The sequence below is a fragment of the Capsicum annuum genome, chromosome 5 (assembly GCF_002878395.1).
Source record: "Capsicum annuum cultivar UCD-10X-F1 chromosome 5, UCD10Xv1.1, whole genome shotgun sequence".
In the NCBI taxonomy this organism is placed as follows: Eukaryota; Viridiplantae; Streptophyta; class Magnoliopsida; order Solanales; family Solanaceae; genus Capsicum; species Capsicum annuum.
The window spans coordinates 503255-526099 of record NC_061115.1 but is presented as its reverse complement, the minus strand read 5'-3'; the positions used below and the strand labels follow the sequence as shown (position 1 = coordinate 526099).

The window sequence follows — 22845 nt, the reverse complement described above, 5'->3', positions numbered from 1 at the left end:
TCCATCATAAATCAAATTTTGAATATATTGTTCATATATTATTCGATTTTTCGGTTTTTTCGGTTATTGACTACCCTACTCCAACCATCTCTGGAATAAACTTCTTTTTTTAACCCATAGAAAAGAGTATCACATTGAACAATTTCTCGTGAAATATTTGTACAGTGATGGACAAATGACACTATAAACTCTTAAAATCAGAACAAACAAGTTAAATAAAACCAACATTGAGATGAAAAGCACCAGCTTTGTATTGTAGGCACTAAAATTATTCAACAATATACAAACACATACATGTACATTGTAAAACAGAGCTTTGTATTCTATTGCAGTGTACTGCAAGGAGAGACAAAGTTAGGTAAATTTGAGTTATCTATTTACTTTATAGACTAGCTAGGTGAGCTAATCATATAGGGAAAAAAATTAAATAAACAAGGAGATATAAAATTACCATTTAAATCAGGGACCATGGTAACTACTAACTCATTTGAAAGATTCTTTGTTTATGTGACCGAAGATGAAGCTACATATGGATTACAGTTCAATCATCATTTATGCCATCTCTCTTAGATTATTCACAAACCATACATAAAATTTCACAAACCATACATTCACAAACCATACATCATTCATGCCATCCCTCTGCACGGCTGCACCATTGTCTAGCTAAAGTTCTATCCCATGAAACTTTGGGATTTTACTGTAGAATCGAATCAGATTTAATCACCGAAAATATCCCACAAAAATGAAGAGAAGACTATACTACGAAAGCGAGTGTAAATGAGATATAAGAGATTAAGAAACTAAGCAAGAAAATATTGCAATCTCTGAGCTAGCCGAGACTCTAGAAAACATGGCACAAGTATAATCAACAGGAAGAAAGTGAAACACTTGCAGTTGCATGGACCATCAACGCAAAACAAACGAGAGGGAAAAACTAAAAAGAAATTTTTGCTTTTCCTTGTGAGATGAAAAACTGAAAAGAATTTTTTTTATCGTTTGCTTTCTATGAAGAATAACAGAAGCTAATGCGGTGCTGCCTTTCAATGAAGAACAAAAAAAACAGCAGTTGATGTACTACGTATTGTGAAAGTTGAAGTAGAAAAAGTGAGGTAGGGACCGTAGGGTTAACTTATTAGTAATAGTAGATAGAGTTGGGCTTGGGTTTGGGGCTTTTAGCAATTGGACTAAAGTATTGGTTGGGCTAGACATAAATTTTAGTTTAAGATTAAATTTAATAAAATATTTATATTTTATTTATAAATTACATATAAATAATTAAATATATATATATATATATAATTTATCGGTTTGGTTTGGTTATTTTCATGTTTTTTTTTTGAGTAAAATCATAACCAAACCTGCATCGGCTTTTTAAAATTTAAAACTAAATCTAACTAAACCAAACCAAACGTCAGTTTTTTTAATTGGTTTGGTTCAGTTTACGGTTCGGTTTGATTTTTAACCAAACCCATGAATATCAGGAGGTGCACAAAAACTTATCGAACATCACAATTATTAAATAAAAAAAGTATAACAAATCTTATTTATTTCGTTATTACTTTACCTTCTCAAAGAAAATATCAAATCTTTAAATTTTGTTACTCTTTTTTTTTTTTTCAAAAAAAATAATTTATTTGCTAGTCCAAAATTCGAAAATTCTCCTTCACCATTTGTTGCCTCCTTTGGTGGTTCATCTTAGAAAGGAATTAAACTTTCTTTTTCTCCTTGGAATTAAAAATCAATGATACAATCTCTCAAGTTAGGCCTATACAATTTCATCACTCCCAATAGGTAATATTTATTATCTTTATTTTAATTTTTTAGGTGATATATTTTAGATCATAAATTAAAAAATATTTTTTATACAAGAAAGAATATTTACTTTTTTGAACTTGGTGTTAATTTAATATAGGCCAAATAAATTGAAATAGACAGAGTATAAGTTTGTGTGTTTTGATTGTTTTCTTGGTTTTTGTTTTTAAAGATTGTTACTTTTTCTCAGTGTAGGAGTAATTTTAAGGAAACCCAAGTTTCAAGTTTTGGTTTCTGTGAATTTGAGAATAATGGGGTCTAGAAAAAGGCTCTTTTCAACCTCATCAGCTACTGCACAATCAAATGAACCAGTAAGTGTTGCAGCTGAAAAGGGTGTTTTAAAGGTTGGTTCTTTTTGACTAATTAGTGTGTTTTTCAGCATTTGGGTGATGATTGAGTAGAAGGGGAGCCTTGGAGGTCACGGGTTCAAGCCTTGGAAACAGCCTCTTGCAGAAATGCAAGGTAAGGCTGCGTACAATAGACCCTTGTGGTCGGACCCTTCACCAGACCTTGTGCATAGCGGGAGCTTTTAGTGCACCGGGCTGCCTTTTGGAGGATGATTGAGTAAGAAAGATTGAGTCTTTTTCAGCATTTGGGTGGTGATTGAGTAGAAGGGTTGCCTTTGAGTAACTGATAAAATTGTTGCCGTGTTCAAGCCTTGGGAACGGCCTCTTGCAGAAATGTAAGGTAAGGCTGCGTACAATAGACCCTTGTGGTCAGGCCCTTCCCCGGACCCTGTGTATAGCGAGAGCTTTAGTGCACCCGGAGGATGATTGAGTAAGAAAGGTTGAGTCTTTTCTTGTTTGTTTGGATTTTGTTATATTACATGTAGGAAAATAGTAGCAAGAGTAGGGGGATTCTTGTGGAGGATATGGAAATAGTAGAGAAAGAACCAATGACTGTTGCAGCTGAAAAGGGTGTTTTAAAGGTTGTTTCTTTTTGACTAATTACTGTCTTTTTCAGCATTTGGAGGATGATTGAGTTAGAAAGATTTTTTTGTTTGTTTGTTTGGATTTTGTTTTGTTACATGTAGGAAAATGATGGTACGAGAGGGGAAATTCTTGTGGAGGATATGGAAACAGTCGAGAAAATGACAGTTCCTCAGCTCAGAGTAAAACTTAGGTACTCCTATAGCCTATTCCTACTTGATTAAGATTGAGCGTGGACATTATTCACTTGTTATGCAACAACCCCTTAGAGGTAGTAGTTATCGTTGGAGTGAATACTTAAAAATTGTCTTAAAGAGTCTGAAAAAGATTATGTTGCTAAATTAATCTTGGCACTCAATTGGACCCTACTAAGTTAGTCATTGGAATCATTTTATTGTATGGTGTTACGTGATTCCACGGGAGCCTGAGCTAGTTGATCTAAGACCTTTTAGAAATGTTCCTAGTAGGAAAAAATTTCACAATGTATCACTTTGTTATTTGCAGCAATTCACTTTGATTTTGTGATAAGATTGCCGATTTTGCTTTTTCAGGAGTCTTGGGATTCCTTCCAGAGGTAAGAAGCAAGAGCTTGTTGCTTCTTTGAAGTCTTTTCTCGACGACAAACTTAATGGTACTCCTTCCTGTCATTTTACTTGCAACCAAGCCCGTAAATTTTTTCTAACCTGGAAACTGATGTACAGAATTTATCTAGGTGGTCGTTATTATTCTTTTGACTTCTCCAAACTCCAAAACATAGCAGAAAGATACTTAAACGTGTAACTTTCTGCAGGCAATGGATCGGTGGCACAAGAGGTTCAAATATCATCTGACGAGAGTCTAGAAGTAGCAGATAACACTTCAAAGAAGAAGTCTAGAAAAGTGTCGAGTAAGCATCATGACCAAACCGACGTTGCATCAGAGGTTCCTAGTACTAGGCAGACGAAAAAACGAGTGAAAAAAGACCACATCAAGGATACTAGTGCTGAAATTGTTGCTAAGCAAGCTGAAGTTACCCAAGAGCTTTCGATTGAATCTAATGACATCAAAGGTAATCTGATATTTTTCATTTGGTCTGGTTATTTTGCACTTTACTTACTCTACATCTTGGCTTTGCGCTGATGGCAAATTAAATGATGAATAATTTTACAGGCAAGAAAAAAGTACGAGCAAAGAAAAAAGTTTCATCAGCGACTGCTTCAGCACACATTGGAGTTTCTGAGGGCATTGATCTTTCGGTAAATCAAGATGAACCTTGGACTATTTTTGCCCACAAGAAGCCAAAAGATGGGTGGATTGTATACAATCCTAAAACAATGAGGCCAGCACCTCTCTTGAAGGATACAAAACATGTTAAGTTGTTGTCTTGGAATGTCAATGGCTTGAGGGCCCTTTTGAAGTTAAAGAAACTTTGCATACAACAGCTTGCCGATAAAGAAGATTTTGATGTACTATGCTTACAGGAGACAAAACTCCAGGCAAACTCTCATTTTTATCTCTTCTGCTTGTAGGAATCAACATGATATTTTAATAGAAAATAGCTACATAAGTTACACTCATTTCGATATTTTATGCATGTAGTCTGTACCCTGTCTTTCGTGATTCTTAGGTTATTGGAGTGAATGTAAGTAAGGGAAATGGTAAAGGCGTAAGTTTCTTATGCTTTTGGAGTTTGGACATTCTGGTAAGTTTCTTATGCTTTTGGAGTTTGGACATTCTGGAGTGTGTCCTTCAAATTTCTGCAATGTAATTATGATATAACTGCTGTTTATTGTCCGCATCAACCTTACAAAGTATTGAGATCTTTGTAAACAACTTAGCATGCAGATGATGCTTCACTTATAAAATTATGGTCGTCTCGAACAACAATAAAAATTGTGTATAACGGCAGCATGGTGAGTAACAGCAAGACAATTATGTCTCATTACATATTTCCTCTTAATGTCAACTCGGCGAAAGGAACTGTCTTGTACTACCACACGCGTACACACGTAAAATCCACACACACATACTCGTGACTCGTATTCAGGCATGTGTGTGCGTAACCATCCAGGTTCCTTAAGGTTACTTGTTTCCTAGTTGACGCAATTTTTCAAATTTAAGGCAGACTGAGTTCTCGGAATCTAGATTGTGTTCTTTTATGATTTTGTTTCTAAACTAAGTTCGACTAACTCTAGTTATGGTATAATCTGAAAGAGATGGAAAGTTACCTTCTGGTGCAATAGTTAAGAACTAAGCTGCATAATCAATGGTTTTAGGTCATTACTTATGGTTTCTTAATACTGTGTTGACTTCTATGCGGCCCGATAGAGATCTTTTTCCTTTCACATGACAAATATTTGTGCCGTCTTGATTAATTTCACATCTGATTCTTGAAAACAGGAGAAAGACGTTGAAGCAATCAAAGAAACTCTCCACAACTATAAGAATAGCTTTTGGACGTGCAGTGTCGCTAAGCTTGGGTATTCTGGTACGGCAATCATCTCACGGGTATGATTCATTGTTTATAAAGTGTCAAGTACATGATTTACTGTGCCATATGGACCTTGTCAAAGGAGAAAAAAGTACTGCCGAAATTAGCTACTGTCATAACTTATAATAAATCTACATTTTCTTCATCCATGAGTGTATCTTTGTGCAAGAAGATCTTTAAATGGTTTTTGCAGATTGATCGTCTTTGTTTGAGCTTGTTTTTCTTTTATGAATATGATATCTAATTTTACATCAAGCCCTCCATTGAGTGCCTTACTTTGGTATTTGATAAATATAAATATATATATATATATATATATATATATATTTTTTTTTTTTTTACTTGTAGACAAGAAGGCCGAGGACCCTTTCTGTATTACTATGACCTTGTTAACTTTTCATTATCTTGAGCCGGGGTTCTATCGGAAACAACCTCTCTACTTCTTTGGAAGTAGCAGGTATGGACTGTGTACATTTTACCCTCGCTAGACCCCACCTGGTGGGAATACACTGGGTTTGTTATTGTTGTTGTTGTAGACAAGAAGGCCGAGGACATGAGGTATGGAGGACGCGAATTAGGTTAGAAGGCTAGTGCATGTGGGGGAGTCGTAGTCAGTAGTTTGGAGAGCTTTGGGGTAGCCGGTCGTTCTATGTTTAAAGGTTGGAGCTGATAGACGGAGGGTACGGGGGTTGTGGATGCCTTGGGTCGTCAGTGTAGGGTATTACTTTGTAGGTGTGTTATTTCTACTATTTCTTCTTGTTTCATGCGTTATTACGACTTTGATTATTATTCTTTGTCTTGAGCCGGGGTCTACCGGAAACAACCTCTCTACTTCTCCGGAGGTAGTGGTATGGACTGCGTACATTTCACCCTCCCCAGACACCACTATGTGGGAATACTCTGGGTTTGTTGTTATTGTTATAGACTAGAAGGAAGAAGATTGAGCATCGTTTTCTCTCCTAGAATAGTTTTTGGTTTCTTTGGTATGTAGCCAATATTATCGTTTTGCTTTCCTCTTTGACAGATTAAACCACTTTCTATCAAATATGGTCTCGGCATACCTGATCACGACACTGAAGGACGACTTGTCACGGTGGAATTTGATGACTTCTATTTACTGTGTGGATATGTTCCAAATTCTGGCGATGGACTAAGACGATTGGTAGTTCCCTATGGCTTATATCTCTTCTTTGTATTTGTTACGTATGCATTTCCTCTTACGGACATGACTAACAAGATGTACTTTACCAGACATACAGAATTACGGAGTGGGATCCTTCTCTCGGCAATTACATGAAAGTAAGTTGTTGCTTTTCTTACTAACATCGTATGCACCGTGTATCATTTGTTTTTCAGGTATCTCAATTTTCAAAATATTTTTATTCTTCTGTGGCTTGCAGGAGCTAGAAAAGTCAAAACCAGTTGTTTTGACCGGTGATCTAAATTGCGCCCACGAGGAGATAGATATATATAATCCCGCGGTAAGTATTTTTACTGTCACGCCCTACTATGTAAACTATGCAGAAGCAATTTACGCTTAAGACTGACAGATTGCGCTAAGTAACTCGATATATTGTTGTAAGTGGAGATACAGAATAGCATACGATGCCCCAAGAGAACAAAATAAAAGTTACAACTAAGCAAGCATTAGAGCAGATTGAAAGAATACTACAATTTACGGTGCTTATCTAAGCATTTGTTGTTGAGGATAGCATTGGAGCCGACATAAACTATATCTTATTCAATTACGGTATACATGTCAAGATATTCTTTGAAAGCTAATAGACGTGGGAAGTGTTCCAAATATCAGCTGAAGGGGAACAGTTGTCTATTTAACTAGCGTATAGAAGTCCTACACCACAAATATAGACAACCTGCTTTTTCGAAAAGAAAAAAATCAAAATTTGGCAACTCTTTGCCCCGGTGATCAAATTGTAAGGCCTGACCGAGTACCACGAGAACTTGTTCGGTCCCTTCATCTGCTAGGATAGAATTTCATAAGTTAATATATGATTAAGTATCGGAAATTATCATTTCTAACGCAATGATTTGACTTTACGACTTAAGATTTTAGCGCTGTCTTCAGTTGTTAGCTTAGCTTACTGAAGTTGCGTTTTAGTTTTGATATCGTTCTGGTTCACTGTGTCTGATTTTTCTTGTACGTGCTTAGGGAAATAAAAGAAGTGCAGGCTTTACCGAAGAAGAAAGACAGTCCTTCGAGACAAACTTTCTAAACAAGGGGTTTGTAGATACATTCCGGAAGCAGCATCCTGGTGTCGTTGGTTACACTTACTGGGGTTATCGTCATGGTGGACGTAAAACTAACAAAGGTACTTACAAATTTACTCTATTATGGTGTTATTAACTTGAAGGGGAGCCTTGTTGGAGTAACCGGTAAAGTTGCTGCCATGTGACCAGGAGGTCACGGGTTCAAGCCTTGGAAACAGCCTCTGGCAGAAATGCAAGGTAAGGCTGCGTACGATACACCCTTGTGGTGGGGCCCTTCCCCGGAAACTATGCATAGCGGTAGCTTTTAGTGCACCGGGCTACCCTTTTATGGTGTTATTAACTTGTCCTCCGCTTCCGTAGGATTTATTCGCGATGATCTTTCTCTTACGATGCAATATAAAATTGCAGGATGGCGGCTTGACTACTTCCTTGTCTCGGAATGCATTGCTGACAAGGTGCATGACTCGTACATTCTCCCAGATGTCGATGGCAGTGACCACAGTCCCATCGGCCTTGTCCTGAAGCTATCGTAGGTTCCCAGTACCAAGTGCCGGACCATCTTTTTTGCGAATTCCAACATCTTTGATGTCTTTCGAGGAAAGAAGAAAACGCGAATATTTGGCTCATAAGTATTTCGACATATGAATGGTGAATCCAGTTTTTGAAGTGGCGTACTGGATTCTAGTAGGGGTCGAGCTTGAATACCAGGCGCTACAACGCTGAAGTAGTAACCCATGCCATACTCATTTGTTCTGCTATTTTTGATGTTTTGTTTTGAGTAACAAAGTGAGCTACGTTGCTCGGACTCTTCAAGAATATCGACAGTTGCGTATCGGATCCTCCAGAAATAGTGTAATTTTGAATTATCCGATACGAGTACGACAACATATTTGGTAAGTCCAGCAACTTAGGGAGTGAACACTCAAGTAAAAATTTGAGAGGGGACATATTGAACTTTTGTTTTTTGTTTAACCATCGGGTGTACGGAATTCACTGATCCGATTAATTTGAATTCACGTTCGTAGAAAGCCGTGTTTTGACGTGTACACAGCCTCATTGCTATCTTGTAAAGGTAGAATGATTGTTTCTGACAGACCTCGAGCACATGTAGTAACAACAAATAACACGAACATGTACTATTTAAATCGAAGAAAAGGACGGCAAGAGTAATAATAACAATACTGATAAGGGAGCTAGATGATGCTCGACTACTCACTAATCTTCTCGTATTTTTTGATCTTTCATATAGTCACGTCTTCAATAAGCTACACGTAAAACATATACCTCTTTAATTTACTTCTACTAACTCCTCGTACTTACTATAACCAACCTCTTATCTATCACGACTAAGACGTCTAGACATTTACAAAAAAAGAAAAAGAAAAAGTTTGCTTACGTCAATGAAGGGGTTTGAGAATCTAAGGTCTCAGATTGACAACTAGGTGAATCTTTCGATGTTTTCTGTTCGTGCTGGATAAAATTACCTTGACATTTGTTACTGGTGGATAGTAAAAGATAACTTATAAATTTAGCAGAGGTGTGACCTGGACACCACAGTTATCAAGAAAACAATATCCACTCCGTCTCAATTTATACGACACACTTTCTTTTTTAGTCAATTCTTAAAAAAATGACACATTTTTACATTCTGTAACAATTCGACTTTAAAATATCTATTTTATTCTTAATAAAATAATCTAGGGTTTTATGTTGAATCAAATTACATCAAATAAATTGGAACGGAGGGAGTAACGTTAACCTGGACACCACGGTTACCAAGAAAATAATATCCACTCCGTCTTAATTTATACGAAAATTTTTTTTTTTAGTCAATTCTTAAAAAAAGGACACATTTTTACATTATGTAATAATTTGACTTTAAAATATTTATTTTATTCTTAAAAAAATAATCTAAGCTTTGCATCGAATCAAATTATATCAAATAAATTGGGAATTATATCAAATAAATTGGAACGGAGGGAGTAATAAAGCTTGATTTCCAATCTTGAAGCAAAACATGACCCCACATATGACACTTTCATCTGACGTGTCAAAATCCCATTGGACACCAAAAATACTATATAAATCTGGGCAAAAAAAATTTCACACCCAAAATGGCAGCTAAAAAACGACCGTCAAGGTCGTCCACGACGACGACGGCGCCGGCGACAATAACCGCCGTAAATCCAAAATCCGGCGAGGCATCACCGGAACCTCCAATAGCACCGGCGAAACTCTACCTAATTTTCAAAATCTCATTGATTTTCTTAATTCCTTACTTCTACTTGATATTTTATCACTACAAATTCGAATCGGAGCTCCGAAAATCGATTTTAATTAATGCAGTTGTTAGCTTCATCGGATTTCTTGTTACGGTTACTATGATACCTGTTGCATCGAAATATGTGTTGCGAAGGAATTTGTTTGGTTATGATATTAATAAGAAAGGCACTCCTCAAGGCTCAGTCAAAGTGTAAGTTTCTTTTTTTTTAAGCTTAGAATGATGAATTTGATGCATAATTGTGTAGTTAAAGGTGTAGATTAGTGGTAGATGAAGTGTATTGAGAAGGACTTTGTTTGGTTATGATGTTAATAAGAAAGGAACTCCTTAAGGTTCTATTAAAGTTTAAGTTTTTTATTTTGTTAATTATAGAAATTGAAGTTTAATTGAGTGGAATTTGATGTGTAAATGTGTAGCTAATGGTGTGTGTCCTAGTAGTCGATGAAGTTAGCTGAGAAACGTGAAATCTCGAGGCTCTATTAAAGTGTATTTCCGATTGTTGTAGCATTGATGGATAGATTTAGTTGGTACGTGTTGCTGGTGGTAGGTATCCCGTGGAATTAGTTGAGGTGCCAAAGTCACATTTTTTGCCTGGAAAGAAGAATTTGAAGTCGATATGTAATTGTGTAGCTAATGGTGTGTGGCCTAGTGGTTGATGAAGTGAGTTGAGAATCGTGAAATCTCGGGTTTAAATAGCAGCAATGACAAAAAAATAAAGACTCTAGGTGATTTATTTCCGATTGTTGTAGCATTGATGGATAGAGTTGGTTAGTACGTGTTGCTAGTGGGAGGTGGCAGGTATCCCGTGGAATTAGTCGAGGTTCCATACTCACAATGTGTAATTGTGTACCGAATGTGTGGATTAGTGGTCGATGATGTATGTTGAGAATCGTGAAATGTCATGTCCATATCCCAGTTGAGACAAAAAACACCAGGTGATTTCTTATTGGTGGGGAGGTGGCATGTATATTGCAATTGTTAGCTTGATTGGATTTCTTGTTACGGTTACTATGATACTTGTTGCATCGAAGTATGTGTTGAGAAGGAATTTGTTTGGTTAGCTTAGAGTGATGAATTTGATGCATAACTGACTCGAGTTGATTTCTTAGATGTCTCTCAATCAATAGTTATTAGCTCAGAAAATCACTTTCTTTGTTGAAAAAAATTAGAATCGAGAAATAAGATGACTTTCTGTGATAATAACTATTAGTTGAGTGACCATTTGAGAAATCAACCCCAGCTTACACCTAATGCTTGGAATTGTGTAAAATTCACTTTACTGATTAAAAGAATGAGCATAGATAGTTTTGGGACAGTATAAAATAAAGGTAGGACATCTTTGCTGGGACAAAGTGAGTAATTGTATGAACTCAGTTATGAGGGTGGGTTTTCATAGTTAAGTTTCAACTTCAATTAAGTTACGCAGTGTATGACTAAGCAATTTATGAGTGATCTATATTGTTTTTATGCAGACCTGAGTCACTAGGTATTATTGTTGGAGCTGTGTTCTTGGTCGTTGCTATCTTGTTTCAGTATTTCAACTTCACAGCTGATTCAAACGTAAGTAAAGTTCCAAGCTTTGTGCTTTTGGTGGAGGTTTTTATTCGTTGATGATCTGCTTTGCGTCTTGATAGCTGCTTTTGTTGATTTACTTTTTCTGGCATAATTTTGTGTGTTCCTTTCTTGCTTGCGAATCGTGAGAACTTCTAACTGTTATTAGTATGATAAGACATAAGAGAGCTTTTTTTCCTCCATTTAAAGGCGAGGGAAACAGTGCCAAAGATTGATCCCTGCTGACATTAAGCCTATAAGCAAGTGTTTGAGTATATTCTTTCTTCGTTTCTTCAAAGGATTATAATTAAAATAGTTCAAGATTCATCTTCTTTCGAAAGGAGCATGAAGCCTGGATTTGACAGTTCTCTTGATATTTCTAGATTTCTAATCACTAGGAAATGGTTCATGGCTATCCTCATCTGAGATGATCCAGTGGAGGAAAAATGGAAACTGATATCGGAACTTAAAAACATAGCAATTATTGAGATAATATAACATTTAAAATCAGGAGCTCATAGAGGTGATATTATGGAGAAGGATATTTTGAGGTCTCCACTTGTTTCGTTATTAATGAAGCGTGGAAAGGAAACATCAGAGTCTGACGCTGTTTTCTCTTGGTAAGAAGCTATTTCAAAACTGACGTAGCTACAGGTAGACATTCTTTTTTGATAACCATCTTGTTGCTACAGGTAGACATTCTTGATAAGGTTCTCCTTTAGCGGGTCAAATGATTTAGGATAACATTTTTATAAATTGAGCTCTGGATAAAAATAATTGTATGGTGGCCCCTCAGGCTCTGGCTCAATTGTAAGGACACAGCATGGGATTTGTTGATTCCTAGTAAGCCACGATATTGGACCTTGTCACTAACATGTAGCCTAGTATTTAAGTGGGAGCAAGGTAGAGATGGCATACTCATTCAAATTTTGAAACTTGGTCAGCTAACTTGAAGGGATCTTTTCCTTATTTGCCAAAAGAAGAAAATACCTAATAGGCTAATACTAAAGATTATTTGATTTACAGAAAATGAAGAAATAGTCACATGAAAAATGTTGCTCCCGCCAATACTACTTAGCTTCTTCACCTTCTGTTTTTTCCTCGTCAAAAAAGTGTTGCTCTAGGTGTTGACTTTGATTTTGGCAGTGGCTTGTTGAGTACAATGCTGCATTATCTTCAATCTGCTTCATGATGCTTCTTGGGTTTGTGGATGACGTCCTTGATGTACCTTGGAGAGTGTAAGCATTTCTATCATATCTAAAGGCTTTCTCTGATGCAACTGGGGACCTTTTGAAATCTTTTCAATTTAGATTCTTATGAACTTCATATATTTTTTTGAAATAGGAAGCTGCTATTACCCTCCATTGCAGCTCTTCCATTATTGATGGCATATGCTGGGCATACAACTATTATTATACCAAAGCCCCTTGTATCATATATTGGATTAGAGATCTTGGATCTAGGTAAGCAGCCTATCATTTCTTCGTGCTTCTACGGAAAGTCCTTTAGTTGGAGCTTTACAGATTTGATGAAGTACTCGAAAGTTTAAAATGCACACATAACATGCTTAAAGTCGTTTTTCTTGTGTGGATATTATTCTTTACCATTTCATACCTTGATTCTCTCCATTTCTTGACTTCAGTTTGGTTCTTTATTCTTTCTGGTTTGTCAGGATGTATCTACAAATTATATATGTGGCTATTGGCAATATTTTGCACAAATTCGATCAATATCCATGCTGGTATCAATGGCCTTGAAGTTGGGCAGACAGTCGTTATTGCAGCTGCTGTAAGCTTGAACTGTTCTCTAGTTATCACTTGGACGATTGAATGTCATCTAACTCTAGAGTAATTACAGATTTTGATACACAACATCATGCAAATTGGAGCATCTGGCGATCCTGAATACAAACAAGCCCATGCTTTTTCTATTTACCTTATTCAGCCAATGCTTGCTACTTCCTTGGCTTTGCTTTCATACAACTGGTAAAATTTCATTTTAGGATAACCTCAAAGAGTTCTCGTTCAGCAATAGGTTTTTCTTACTCTCTCCGCCGTCATTGTAGGTATCCTTCCTCAGTTTTCGTTGGTGATACTTTTACGTATTTTGCCGGAATGACCATGGCAGTGGCTGGAATTTTGGGTCACTTTAGGTACATCTTCCTGCCTGTTTCTTACAATTAAGTTCAGTAGTGCTTGTGGTAGTATTTTTCTTGAACCATTTGTTTGATTCTTTGATGTTTTAAGGAAAAAAAAAAGTTTCCCATTCCCCGTCAGTTTGACTGTGTCATAGTGAGTCGGAGGTAGAATGGAGTCACTTTTGTTGGCTGATGACGATGAATCCCAATATTTTTTTCCCAATAAGTGATGGGTATTTTCTTTATCAGACTGGAGTGTTGTCTTTATCAGGAAAATAGTGGTTAGACTATCGTCCTTGAAAAGTGGAACCAAGAGAATGACATCCGGAGACCATTTGAATATAATTTTATTAAATAAACAAGTGCACCAACACGGTCTGCCAAATCTGTTTACGAAGGGCTTAACAAACAAGCATATATCAGGGGAACACTTGAAAAAGAAAAAAATGAGGACTTTTTAACTCAGTAATCTATGAAGTTCTCAAGAACCAGGGTTTCAAAGAGGCGAATCGCATTACTTCTCCTCTAAAATGCTTGTTATTCATCCCTATCCACATCTCAAAACAAAGTCGACTTGACTGAGTTGTTGAGGATCTCATTGATAATAGTGTAAAGAAACTGTGAACACTAGTTTTGCATGTTGATTTTATAGGGAATATGTGAATTGTAAACTGTCGGAAACAGCCTCTCTACCTCCCACGAGGTAGTGGTAAGGTATCCGTACATTTTTCCTCCCCAGTCCTCTTTTGTGGGATTTCACTGGGTATGTTGTTGTGAATTGTTAATTGAAGTGAAATCTTGAAACCTGTCTGGTCATAGAATAGTATAATAGTTGAAATAGATTAAACATATTGAGATGTACCAGAACTTCTAAAAGCGTCACATAAACTGTCAGATCGAGTATCAACCATTGTATGTATTGTATAAATGATCTTTAGTTTCCGTACATACGAAGATATTTGTTTAATTTTCTTCTTCTGAAACTTCAAACTAATGTGTCTAGTTATGTCTATTTCCTTTCAGTGAGACACTGCTTATATTCTTTTTGCCGCAAGTTCTGAACTTCCTCCTATCGCTACCTCAGGTTCTCTCTATCTCTGTGCAACTCATCTTCCAAACTATAGGATATTTTTAAAATTAATTTTGGATCTCTACGTACTCTCAACTCCCTTGAATTCCTTTCAGCTCGCTGGTATTATACCTTGTCCAAGGCATCGGCTCCCTAAGTAAGTTGTCTAACTGAATCAGCTCAAGTTTGGAATTCATGTTCGTGTCTAGACTAAATAATCTTGTGTATCCTTTCAGGTTTGATCCTCAGACCGGCTTATTAACCGGAACAAATGATGGGACTCTAGTGAACTTTTTCTTAAGGCAATTGGGCAGAATGTCGGAACAATCTCTTTGTGTCGCGCTGTTGACCTTTCAGGTAAATAGCATTTTCTCTCTCATCTAAACTGCCAGGGGTGTTCAGTTGCTTCCTCTCCTAGTCTGCAGTCGTTGCCTGTTACCTCAAACGATTATCAATCACAAAAACGTTGATATATTTCTAGCTAGTCAACGTTAGTTATGACCTAAGTTGCTCGGAATCTTCAAAACTGTTGACACACCCCGTGCCTAAGTTGCTCGGACTCTTCAAAAATGTTGATGCACCCGTGTCGGATCTTTCAAAAATGCACCATCCGACATGCACCCGATGACATTTTTGAAGAGCCCGTGCAACTTAGTTCATGACAACAATATCTCTGATCGTGGCATTCTCAATCGTTGAGCTCGTGAACTACGTCTATTTCCCTCCTTTTTTCGACTTCTTGTTCATGTGCATAACTATGTATGTACACGTTCCTGTCTGGATAGATTGTCAAGAGTAGTAAAACGTTTGTGTTACAGGCCATTTGCTGCGGCTTCTGTTTTCTGCTGAGATGGCTACTTACGGGTTGGTACAAATGAAGGTATGATGCAAGAAGAGCTATTTCAATTGAACGAATTCCATCGGAAGATTAACTTAACCCGCATGAAAAGGTCTTTATTTTATGGAGAAACAACGATACAGTACCATATACTTTGAAGAAAGTGATAGCCATACATTCATGCACAATAGTCGAAATGCACCAATATTGTTTGGAGCCTGTAACCTATACTGATTTCTTAGGAGAATTTTGTTAGAAACTGCATTGGCACGGGTTGTACTTCAGTTTTCTTTGTGAGATTTTGATGTTGTTAAGACACATTTATCTTGGTAATATGTTTGTAATGATCTTTGCATTAGTTGATTATCTTGAATGCTTCTTGCTTGTCAACCCCCAGACTCGACTTGTTGGATTATACTGGATATGTTGTTGCTTCTTGCTCGTAAACCCTCACACCCTACTTGTGGGATTATACTGAATATGTTGTTGCTTCCTTCTTGTAAACCCGCAGAATCCACTTATGGAGATTATACTGGATATGTTGTTGATTCTTGCTCGTAAACCCACTTGTGGGACTCTATTGGATATGTTGTTCTTGCTTGTAAACATCTCATGTATGTCCTGTTTATGCAAGTTTCGATATCATTGTAGCTAACTTCTCTACAACATAAAGCATACAGCGAAGAAGAAAAGCTAATGGTTTTACCAACAATATTTCGGAGATGCTGTTTCGTTTACAGCAACAAACCAAGTGCAATCCTACAAGTGGAGCCTAGAGGAGTGTATGCAGACTTTCCCTCTGACTTGTGCAGGTAGGGAGACTACTCCTGAAAGACCTCAACTCAAGTGCAACAAATCAAAGTGTATGAAAAAGAATACATGTCGATTAATAAAGAAAACAACACAGAGCATTCAACAAACAACAAAAAAAAAATGCAGTAACTGAAAAGGAAGTACATGTAAAAGACCAACATTAGTGCTCCCAGGCTACTACCAAGCCCAGACCCGCCGAAAAGCGCATCAAATTTCTGAACAGCTTACAATACAGTAGAATGGAAGCTCTACAGATAACTTTGAACTACTTAAAGGACTACTGTTATAGTAATGTATCACAGTTTAGCTGATATGCACAAAATTAGAACGAAACAACTCAAGATGTTCCATTTGTCAAGGAATTGTGTAGATTACTTGCATTACAAGAACTGTGTTGTGACGTTCTAAACCCAACTCAAACAACCAAACCCTTTGGGACCTTCTTGAGCGATAGAGGATGTCACTATTTCATTGTTTGACGAATAATGACCTTGTGCTTCAATTTTTTACACATAAATCAACATAGTCGACTCTTCTTGATGATCTCAGAAAATGATAAAGAGTCGTATAAACTTAGCAAGGTGAAAATCTAGTCGATATCCATTTTTTCTTCCTTTTCAACGTTTTTGCTTGACCATACCTTGATTGTTCGATCATAAGACACGGTGGTGATGAATTGTCCATCTGCACCAAAAGAGAAATAGACAAAATACAAATAAGCATATGTGAAATGTGAAGTTTCAAAATTTTGAGATTCTAGAAATATCAGCTTTTTTTTTTTTGGCGGAGGGTGGATAGCATGGGATAAGCCCGTCATGTTTCACATTAAGAAGCACGGAAAACTATAATTCCAAACAAAACTACTACGAAGTAAATGATAACTGAAAGGCAGAGAAAACAGCAAGTACTTCACATTCGTTCAAATGACTGCTCTTATACGAGGCATTACCGAAACCACCAGATTGATTTACGTAACTTTCTGGGTCCTGCTTGAAAAAAGTCGGAGGGTGGGGGATTTCATGAAAGTATATCTAGAGCAAGTGACTATGTTCCAAATTATAAGTTATGCTTATCACTGAACGTAGACCTAGAGCAAGTGACTCTCTTCCAAATTATTTACGTAACTTTCTGGGTCCTGCTTACAATGGTAACAGAAGATGAGGAACAGGATTTGGTCCAGCAACAGTGCCAATTACCAAAGGTGTTCTACGACATATGCTACATCAATTATACCTTCATTTATTTCACACCTCTCTGATAGGAAGTGAAAGAAAATCATAAATCCTATCGTTCATCTGTTACCGATGCTCTTGGTTCTAGAAGTGGGGTAACTTCTATCTTAGCATAAATGGAATCACAAGGCATGACATCTCGGACTGTGAAAAAAGAACTAACATCAATAGCTAGTCATTCCCAGATTTCTGTATAGCTTAAGAAAGCATAGGAAAAAGACAATTATTGTGTTGAGAGGAATCATGGACTTACTACCAAAGAGGCAAAACATATAATAACGTCAAGCCTTCTACTTCTTAAATGCCTTCAAGATACTGTTCCACTCCTAAAAAAGGTAACAATAGCTTGAAATAAAATGGAACTTACCTGCCGCAACATCCAATGACATGATTTTTGCTTCATGACCAGATAGAGTCTTTACAGGCTTGAAATCCCTCGAGGACCATACCTGAAATATAAGTTAAGATTTTAAAACATTAAACAAGCAATGAGGAGATCCAAAAGCAGCAAAATCATGAAAAGACTTAAAAGTTATACCTTAGCGGTCATATCATAGGAAGCTGTAGCCAAAAAGTATCCCTCCTGAGGCTCAAACTTAACCTGAGAGATAAGATTGGAGTGAGCCGGTATGATGTAAGAAGATTTTCTCTGCCTTAAGTCCCAAATACGACAGGTATTATCTTCACCACCACTAGCCAAATGATAACCATTCGGAGAAAAACTGACACCAAGAACCTGAAACCAATAACGAAAATAAGTAGCGGAATTCATATTTTATGTCTTTTCATAATCCCTAGAGCATACGAGGGAAAAGGACATCACACATCAAAGAAAGACTAACCGGTTTAACATGGCCTTCTAGAGCAAGAATACTTCGTCCAGTCCTTAAATCCCACACTCGAACTAGAGCATCCAACCCACATGATGCCACTAACGAACCGTCATGGTGAAAAGACAAACCATAAACACTCCTACTGTGACCTTCTTGCAAAAGCAACTCTTCGCCAGTCTCCACATCCCATAATCTCCAAGTTTTGTCGAAGCTAGCTGTGCCCAAGTACTTTCCAGAAGGATGAAAAGCAATCCGAGCTAGACGGTCCAAATGTCCCTCAAACGTTCTGAGGTGAGAACCTTCTGAGTTCCATAGTCTTGCGGTCTTGTCAGCAGATGCAGTAGCTAAATAATTGCTAGTTGGAGAGAACACAACATCAGTAGCTCGTTCAGTGTGGCCCTTTAGAGTGGAAACCTTTCGCACTTGAGGCATTTTCCATATCTTTGCTATTCCACTCAGAGAACTGAAAACAGGAGAAAAGGGGGAAAGGTGTCATGGTGTTGCTTGAATCCATACTCATTAAGTCATAACTGTTAAAGACACTCTAATAAAAGCATGACAACTTATTGATTACCGGAATAGAAAATCCTACTGTCTAGTTCGTTTGGTGGGATGTTGAAACAATCGAAGAACATCTAACTGTTAGATTTAATATGGGAATCAACAACTACGTTTCAGTCCTAAGCTAGTTGGAGTCGATTATATGAATCCTCACTAACCATGTTTTGATATGGGAATCAATAGCAGAAAAAATTTAAGCAGCAAATGCTACTTATGCTAGTATATTACACTCATATGAGTCGGTAAAGGTATTAAACAGAATCCAGGAGCACTAACAAGTTTCAAGTATATGAATCTACACTGAAAACATGCAGTTATCCAACTAATAACAGTTCATGTACCCTATTCCAGTCCACCACACCTGCAAAGTCCCCACATCCCAAAAAGAAAAAGAACAGAATGAGAAAAAGAGCACCGTCGAAATAAAGAGTTTGGAAATGGGGTTATGATCATGTAGAGCAAGACAGACAGGTCAGAAGAATACCAGGTCGCAAGCATCTTTCCATCATGTGAAAGCGAACATCCAAAAAGGGGTCGATCGTCTCCAATTTCACTGCAATCAAGGGCCAGGCTCCCTGCTTGCCTTAAAGCCCAATCAACCTCTGCATCCACATCTTCATCTGGATCATCCCTTTTCCTCCTTGCGCGATGGAGACGTAAAGCTGACTTAACTAATGAATACTTGGCAATTTCTACCCTAGCATCTAAAAGACCTTTTGATCCTTCTGTGTAAAAGGGGTACTGAATATCCTCCTCCTCTGCTGGTGTAGCAGAAGCTGCAGCTTCTTCATCCTCATGAGCTTTCATGAGCTTTTCCAGCTGCCCTTCTGCATCAAGCCTTGCCATAAGCATCCGCAGACGGTCCCTTCTTTCCATCTCCCTTTCTCCAAATAGAGTTATGGGTTCTCCGAGCCTTCGAAGTCGAGTTCGAACTGCCATATCATTTGTAGGAACTGCTAGTGCAGCAGCACGTCTCTTCATGAGAAGCTCCTGCATGGCCTTTTCCTGCCTCTCTCGGATAAGTCTACTCTCCTCAGAGATCTCATATTCTTGAGTGGAGCCCGCAGCACCACGACCAGATCCCATTTCTTCAAGGTCTGAATCTGAATCACTCGCTTGCATTTCTCCATTCTGTGCAACCGGAGGCCTAATGACAGGTGGACGAACTGGCAATGGAGCTAATGGGGGAGGAATAGGGGTAGGAACTGCAGGCCTTGGAGCAATTGTAGGCACGACAGGAGGAAGGATACCCGTCGGACCAACTGGTGAAGTGACAGGTGGAACTGGTTGAAGAGTAACTGCACCTATACCATTAACAGCAGTTGAATTATCATCAACTTGAGTCGAAGGTTCTGTAGTTGAAACAGGAACTTCATCCTCAGCATCCATAGCATCCATACCCTGATCAAAGAGAAGTCCAACAGTGAACACAAATAAAAGCAAACAGAACCATTCACTTCAGACACCAGTCAGCAATAATTATAAACCTACTGTATGACTGAGCAGTTTAAGAATTTATTTTGCTCAAATTATTCCCTATCTATACTACTAACTTTCCAGAATCTCAAGTTATGCCATTTCGCTTTGAATTATGCAATTCAGCCACAGGCGAAATAACGAATTCCCAACTCATCTCCCTCAAGTTTCAACCTTGTTTTGTGAGTTTTACCAGATTTTATTAAGCCAATCAGCAAAATGAACACTTGTCCATGCATATTAAAAGGAAAAGTGATGTTTAATGTTCAAATCAACTGTCAGAAGTAGATGAAAAAAGCTAAAAATTGCACCAAAAGTTTACATGACAAAGCTACACAAAAAGGAGGGGATAACAAAAAAGAAAAAAAGGGGGGAGCAACGCTGTATATATTTTCAAGATGAATCAAAATTGAGGGAATCACTAATACAAATGGTTATTAGAGTGTCATGTATTAGACAAGCACGTTATATGACAAACATCAGAGTCCAAGTAAGAGAAGCTAATATCCAACTCTTAAGTAGGAGATTCAGGATCATTCTAAAATTTGATTCTCAATTCACTAACTGTTTGAAATCAACTTTATCTTATAACAATATTTCACCACAATACAGAAGAAAACAGCAAATTCTTACCTGCCCACCAAACAAAAAAAAAAATGTAACTCGACTGAATACACTCTCAAGAAAGAACTAGCTGTGTGACCTCACATTGGCTTGAAATACGCAACAAATAGCCTATAATGACCCAAATGTTTGCTATTATAGAAACCCCTCTTCTTAATAGATATGCTTCAGTATACCTGTATGGAACATCACTAAATATTTGAAATCAACAATACCTTAAAACATTATGTTAACACAATAATCAGCAGATAATAGCAAAACTCTTTAATGTGCCCACAAAAGAAAATTAAGCTCGAATGAGTACATTTTGAAGAAAAACCCAGTTGTATGACCTCACATTGGCTCGAAATATGCAACGAAGTAGCTTATAATGACCCAAAAGTTAACTATTAGAGAAACCCCTCTTCTTAAAGACTATGCTTCAGCTTATATGCAAATCTGTATGGGACTTCACTAACTATTTGAAATCAACAATATTATATGACATTATTTCATAACAAAAATCAGCAAAATACAATAGCAAAGCTTTAGTTCAGATGTGAAACTCCAAAAATCGAGATATTTTAGCTGAGTTTTTTCACTCTTCACTGAAAAAACACAAAAATTAAACTTGAATGAATACAATATCAATAAGTAACCACCTCTATCACTCACATTAGCTCGAAATACACAGAAAAAATCTCCAATGGAACTTTGAATCAGAGGTGAACAAATTAGTTCAGGTAGGAAGCTCGCACACCTAATAGTTCAGGTATGAAACTCCAAAAACCGAGATGTTTTAGCTTTAATTTTTCACTCTTCACTCAAAAAAACACAAATGTTCAGCTCGAATGAATACAATCTCAACAAATAACTATCTCTATCACTCACATTAGCTCAAAATAGACAGCAAAATCTCCGATAGGATTGATAAATAGTTGAAGATAGTTCATGTTGAGAACTTGCACACCTAATAGTTCAGGTATGGAACTCAAAAAGCCCGGGATACGTGTTTTTCACATATCACTTCAACAACAACAACAACAAACCCAGTGTATTCCCACTTAGTGGGGTCTGGGGGGGGTAAGATGTACGCAGTCCATACCTCTACCTCTGATGAAGTAGAAAGGCTGTTTCCGAAAGACCCCCGGCTCAGGCACAAGATAGCACACAAACACATAGTAAAGCACAGAAGCAGATGACATAACATAAATACGGCACCCATAAGGAATATAAAACAGAGGAAAGCAGAGGAAAGCACACAGATTCGTAATAAGCATGGAACACGGAATACGAAATCATAACAGGAATAACAAATAAAAACCCCCACCAAGTAATTCCCTACACTAGCGACCCAATCTGGCCCTACTCTTCTGCCGTTATTCACGTCTTCCAGACCTTCCTATCTAGGGTCATGTCCTCGGTGAGCTGTAACTGTTCCATGTCCCGCCTAATCACCTCACCCCAGTACTTCTTCGGCCTACCCCTACCCCGCCTAAAACCATCCAACGCTAGCCTCTCACACCTACGGACCGGGGCATCCATGCCCCTCCTCTTCACGTGTCCGAACCATCTCAATCGTGCTTCCCGCATCTTACACTCCACTGAAGTCACACCAACCTTCTCCCGGATAGTCTCATTCCGAACTCTATCCCCTCGAGTCAGTCCACACATCCAGCGCAACATCCGCATTTCTGCCACCTTCATTTTTTGGATGTGGGAGTTCTTAACTGGCCAACACTCCGCTCCATACAGCAAGGCCGGATGGACTACCACCCTATAGAATTTGCCTTTAAGCTTGGGCGGCACCTTCTTATCACACAGCACCCCCGACGCGAATTTCCACTTCATCCATCCCGCCCCAATACGGTGCGAGACATCCTCGTCAATCTCACCGTTACTCTGGATCACGGACCCGAGATACTTGAACTTGTCCCTCTTACATACCTCCTGTGCTTCCAGCTTCACTACTACCTCATTCTCTCGCCTCACGTCATTAAACTTACAT

General features: G+C 37.8%; 3 protein-coding genes across 11 annotated transcripts in view; 2 read left to right on the top strand and 1 right to left on the bottom strand.

The window, feature by feature from the left end:
* The first annotated feature begins 1549 nt into the window (after positions 1 to 1549).
* Positions 1550 to 8487, top strand: LOC107870014 (DNA-(apurinic or apyrimidinic site) endonuclease, chloroplastic). 8 transcript variants are annotated; one of them, XM_016716395.2, is made up of 14 exons: positions 1608 to 1794; positions 2006 to 2159; positions 2648 to 2743; positions 2849 to 2937; positions 3296 to 3375; positions 3535 to 3792; positions 3894 to 4219; positions 4351 to 4425; positions 5124 to 5231; positions 6239 to 6376; positions 6466 to 6513; positions 6615 to 6695; positions 7385 to 7544; positions 7852 to 8487. In XM_016716395.2, the coding sequence occupies exons 1-14, from the start codon at positions 1745 to 1747 to the stop codon at positions 7974 to 7976; spliced, it is 1788 nt and encodes a 595-aa protein (XP_016571881.1). In that variant the 5' UTR covers positions 1608 to 1744; the 3' UTR covers positions 7977 to 8487. The 8 variants fall into 8 exon arrangements, with proteins under 8 accessions (XP_016571887.1, XP_047268286.1, XP_016571884.1 ...); XM_016716398.2 differs by lacking the exon at positions 2648 to 2743 and having other exon boundaries at positions 1582 to 1794; XM_047412328.1 differs by lacking the exon at positions 2648 to 2743 and having other exon boundaries at positions 1609 to 1794; positions 2006 to 2126.
* Positions 8488 to 9444: 957 nt separating this feature from the next.
* LOC107870013 (UDP-N-acetylglucosamine--dolichyl-phosphate N-acetylglucosaminephosphotransferase) lies at positions 9445 to 15709 on the top strand. Its single transcript, XM_016716394.2, has 11 exons — positions 9445 to 9916; positions 11197 to 11284; positions 12422 to 12513; positions 12620 to 12738; positions 12948 to 13063; positions 13133 to 13260; positions 13341 to 13427; positions 14436 to 14496; positions 14598 to 14638; positions 14718 to 14838; positions 15300 to 15709. Exons 1-11 carry the CDS (start codon positions 9558 to 9560, stop codon positions 15357 to 15359), a joined length of 1272 nt encoding a protein of 423 aa, XP_016571880.2. The 5' UTR covers positions 9445 to 9557; the 3' UTR covers positions 15360 to 15709.
* Positions 15710 to 16273: 564 nt separating this feature from the next.
* The window catches only part of LOC107870012 (U4/U6 small nuclear ribonucleoprotein PRP4-like protein), an 8818-nt gene continuing 2246 nt past the window's right edge, over positions 16274 to 22845 (bottom strand). The window contains exons 2-7 of one of the 2 annotated variants that reach the window (XM_047412327.1): positions 20868 to 21034; positions 19243 to 20159; positions 18207 to 18660; positions 17903 to 18100; positions 17732 to 17813; positions 16274 to 16816 (exon numbers count right to left, since the gene is read on the bottom strand). In XM_047412327.1, the coding sequence (XP_047268283.1) occupies positions 16722 to 16816; positions 17732 to 17813; positions 17903 to 18100; positions 18207 to 18660; positions 19243 to 20156 (1743 nt within the window). In that variant the 5' untranslated portion in view covers positions 20157 to 20159; positions 20868 to 21034 and the 3' untranslated portion in view covers positions 16274 to 16721. The remainder of the gene's footprint in view (positions 16817 to 17731; positions 17814 to 17902; positions 18101 to 18206; positions 18661 to 19242; positions 20160 to 20867; positions 21035 to 22845) is intronic. The other variant, XM_016716393.2, reaches the window with a different exon arrangement.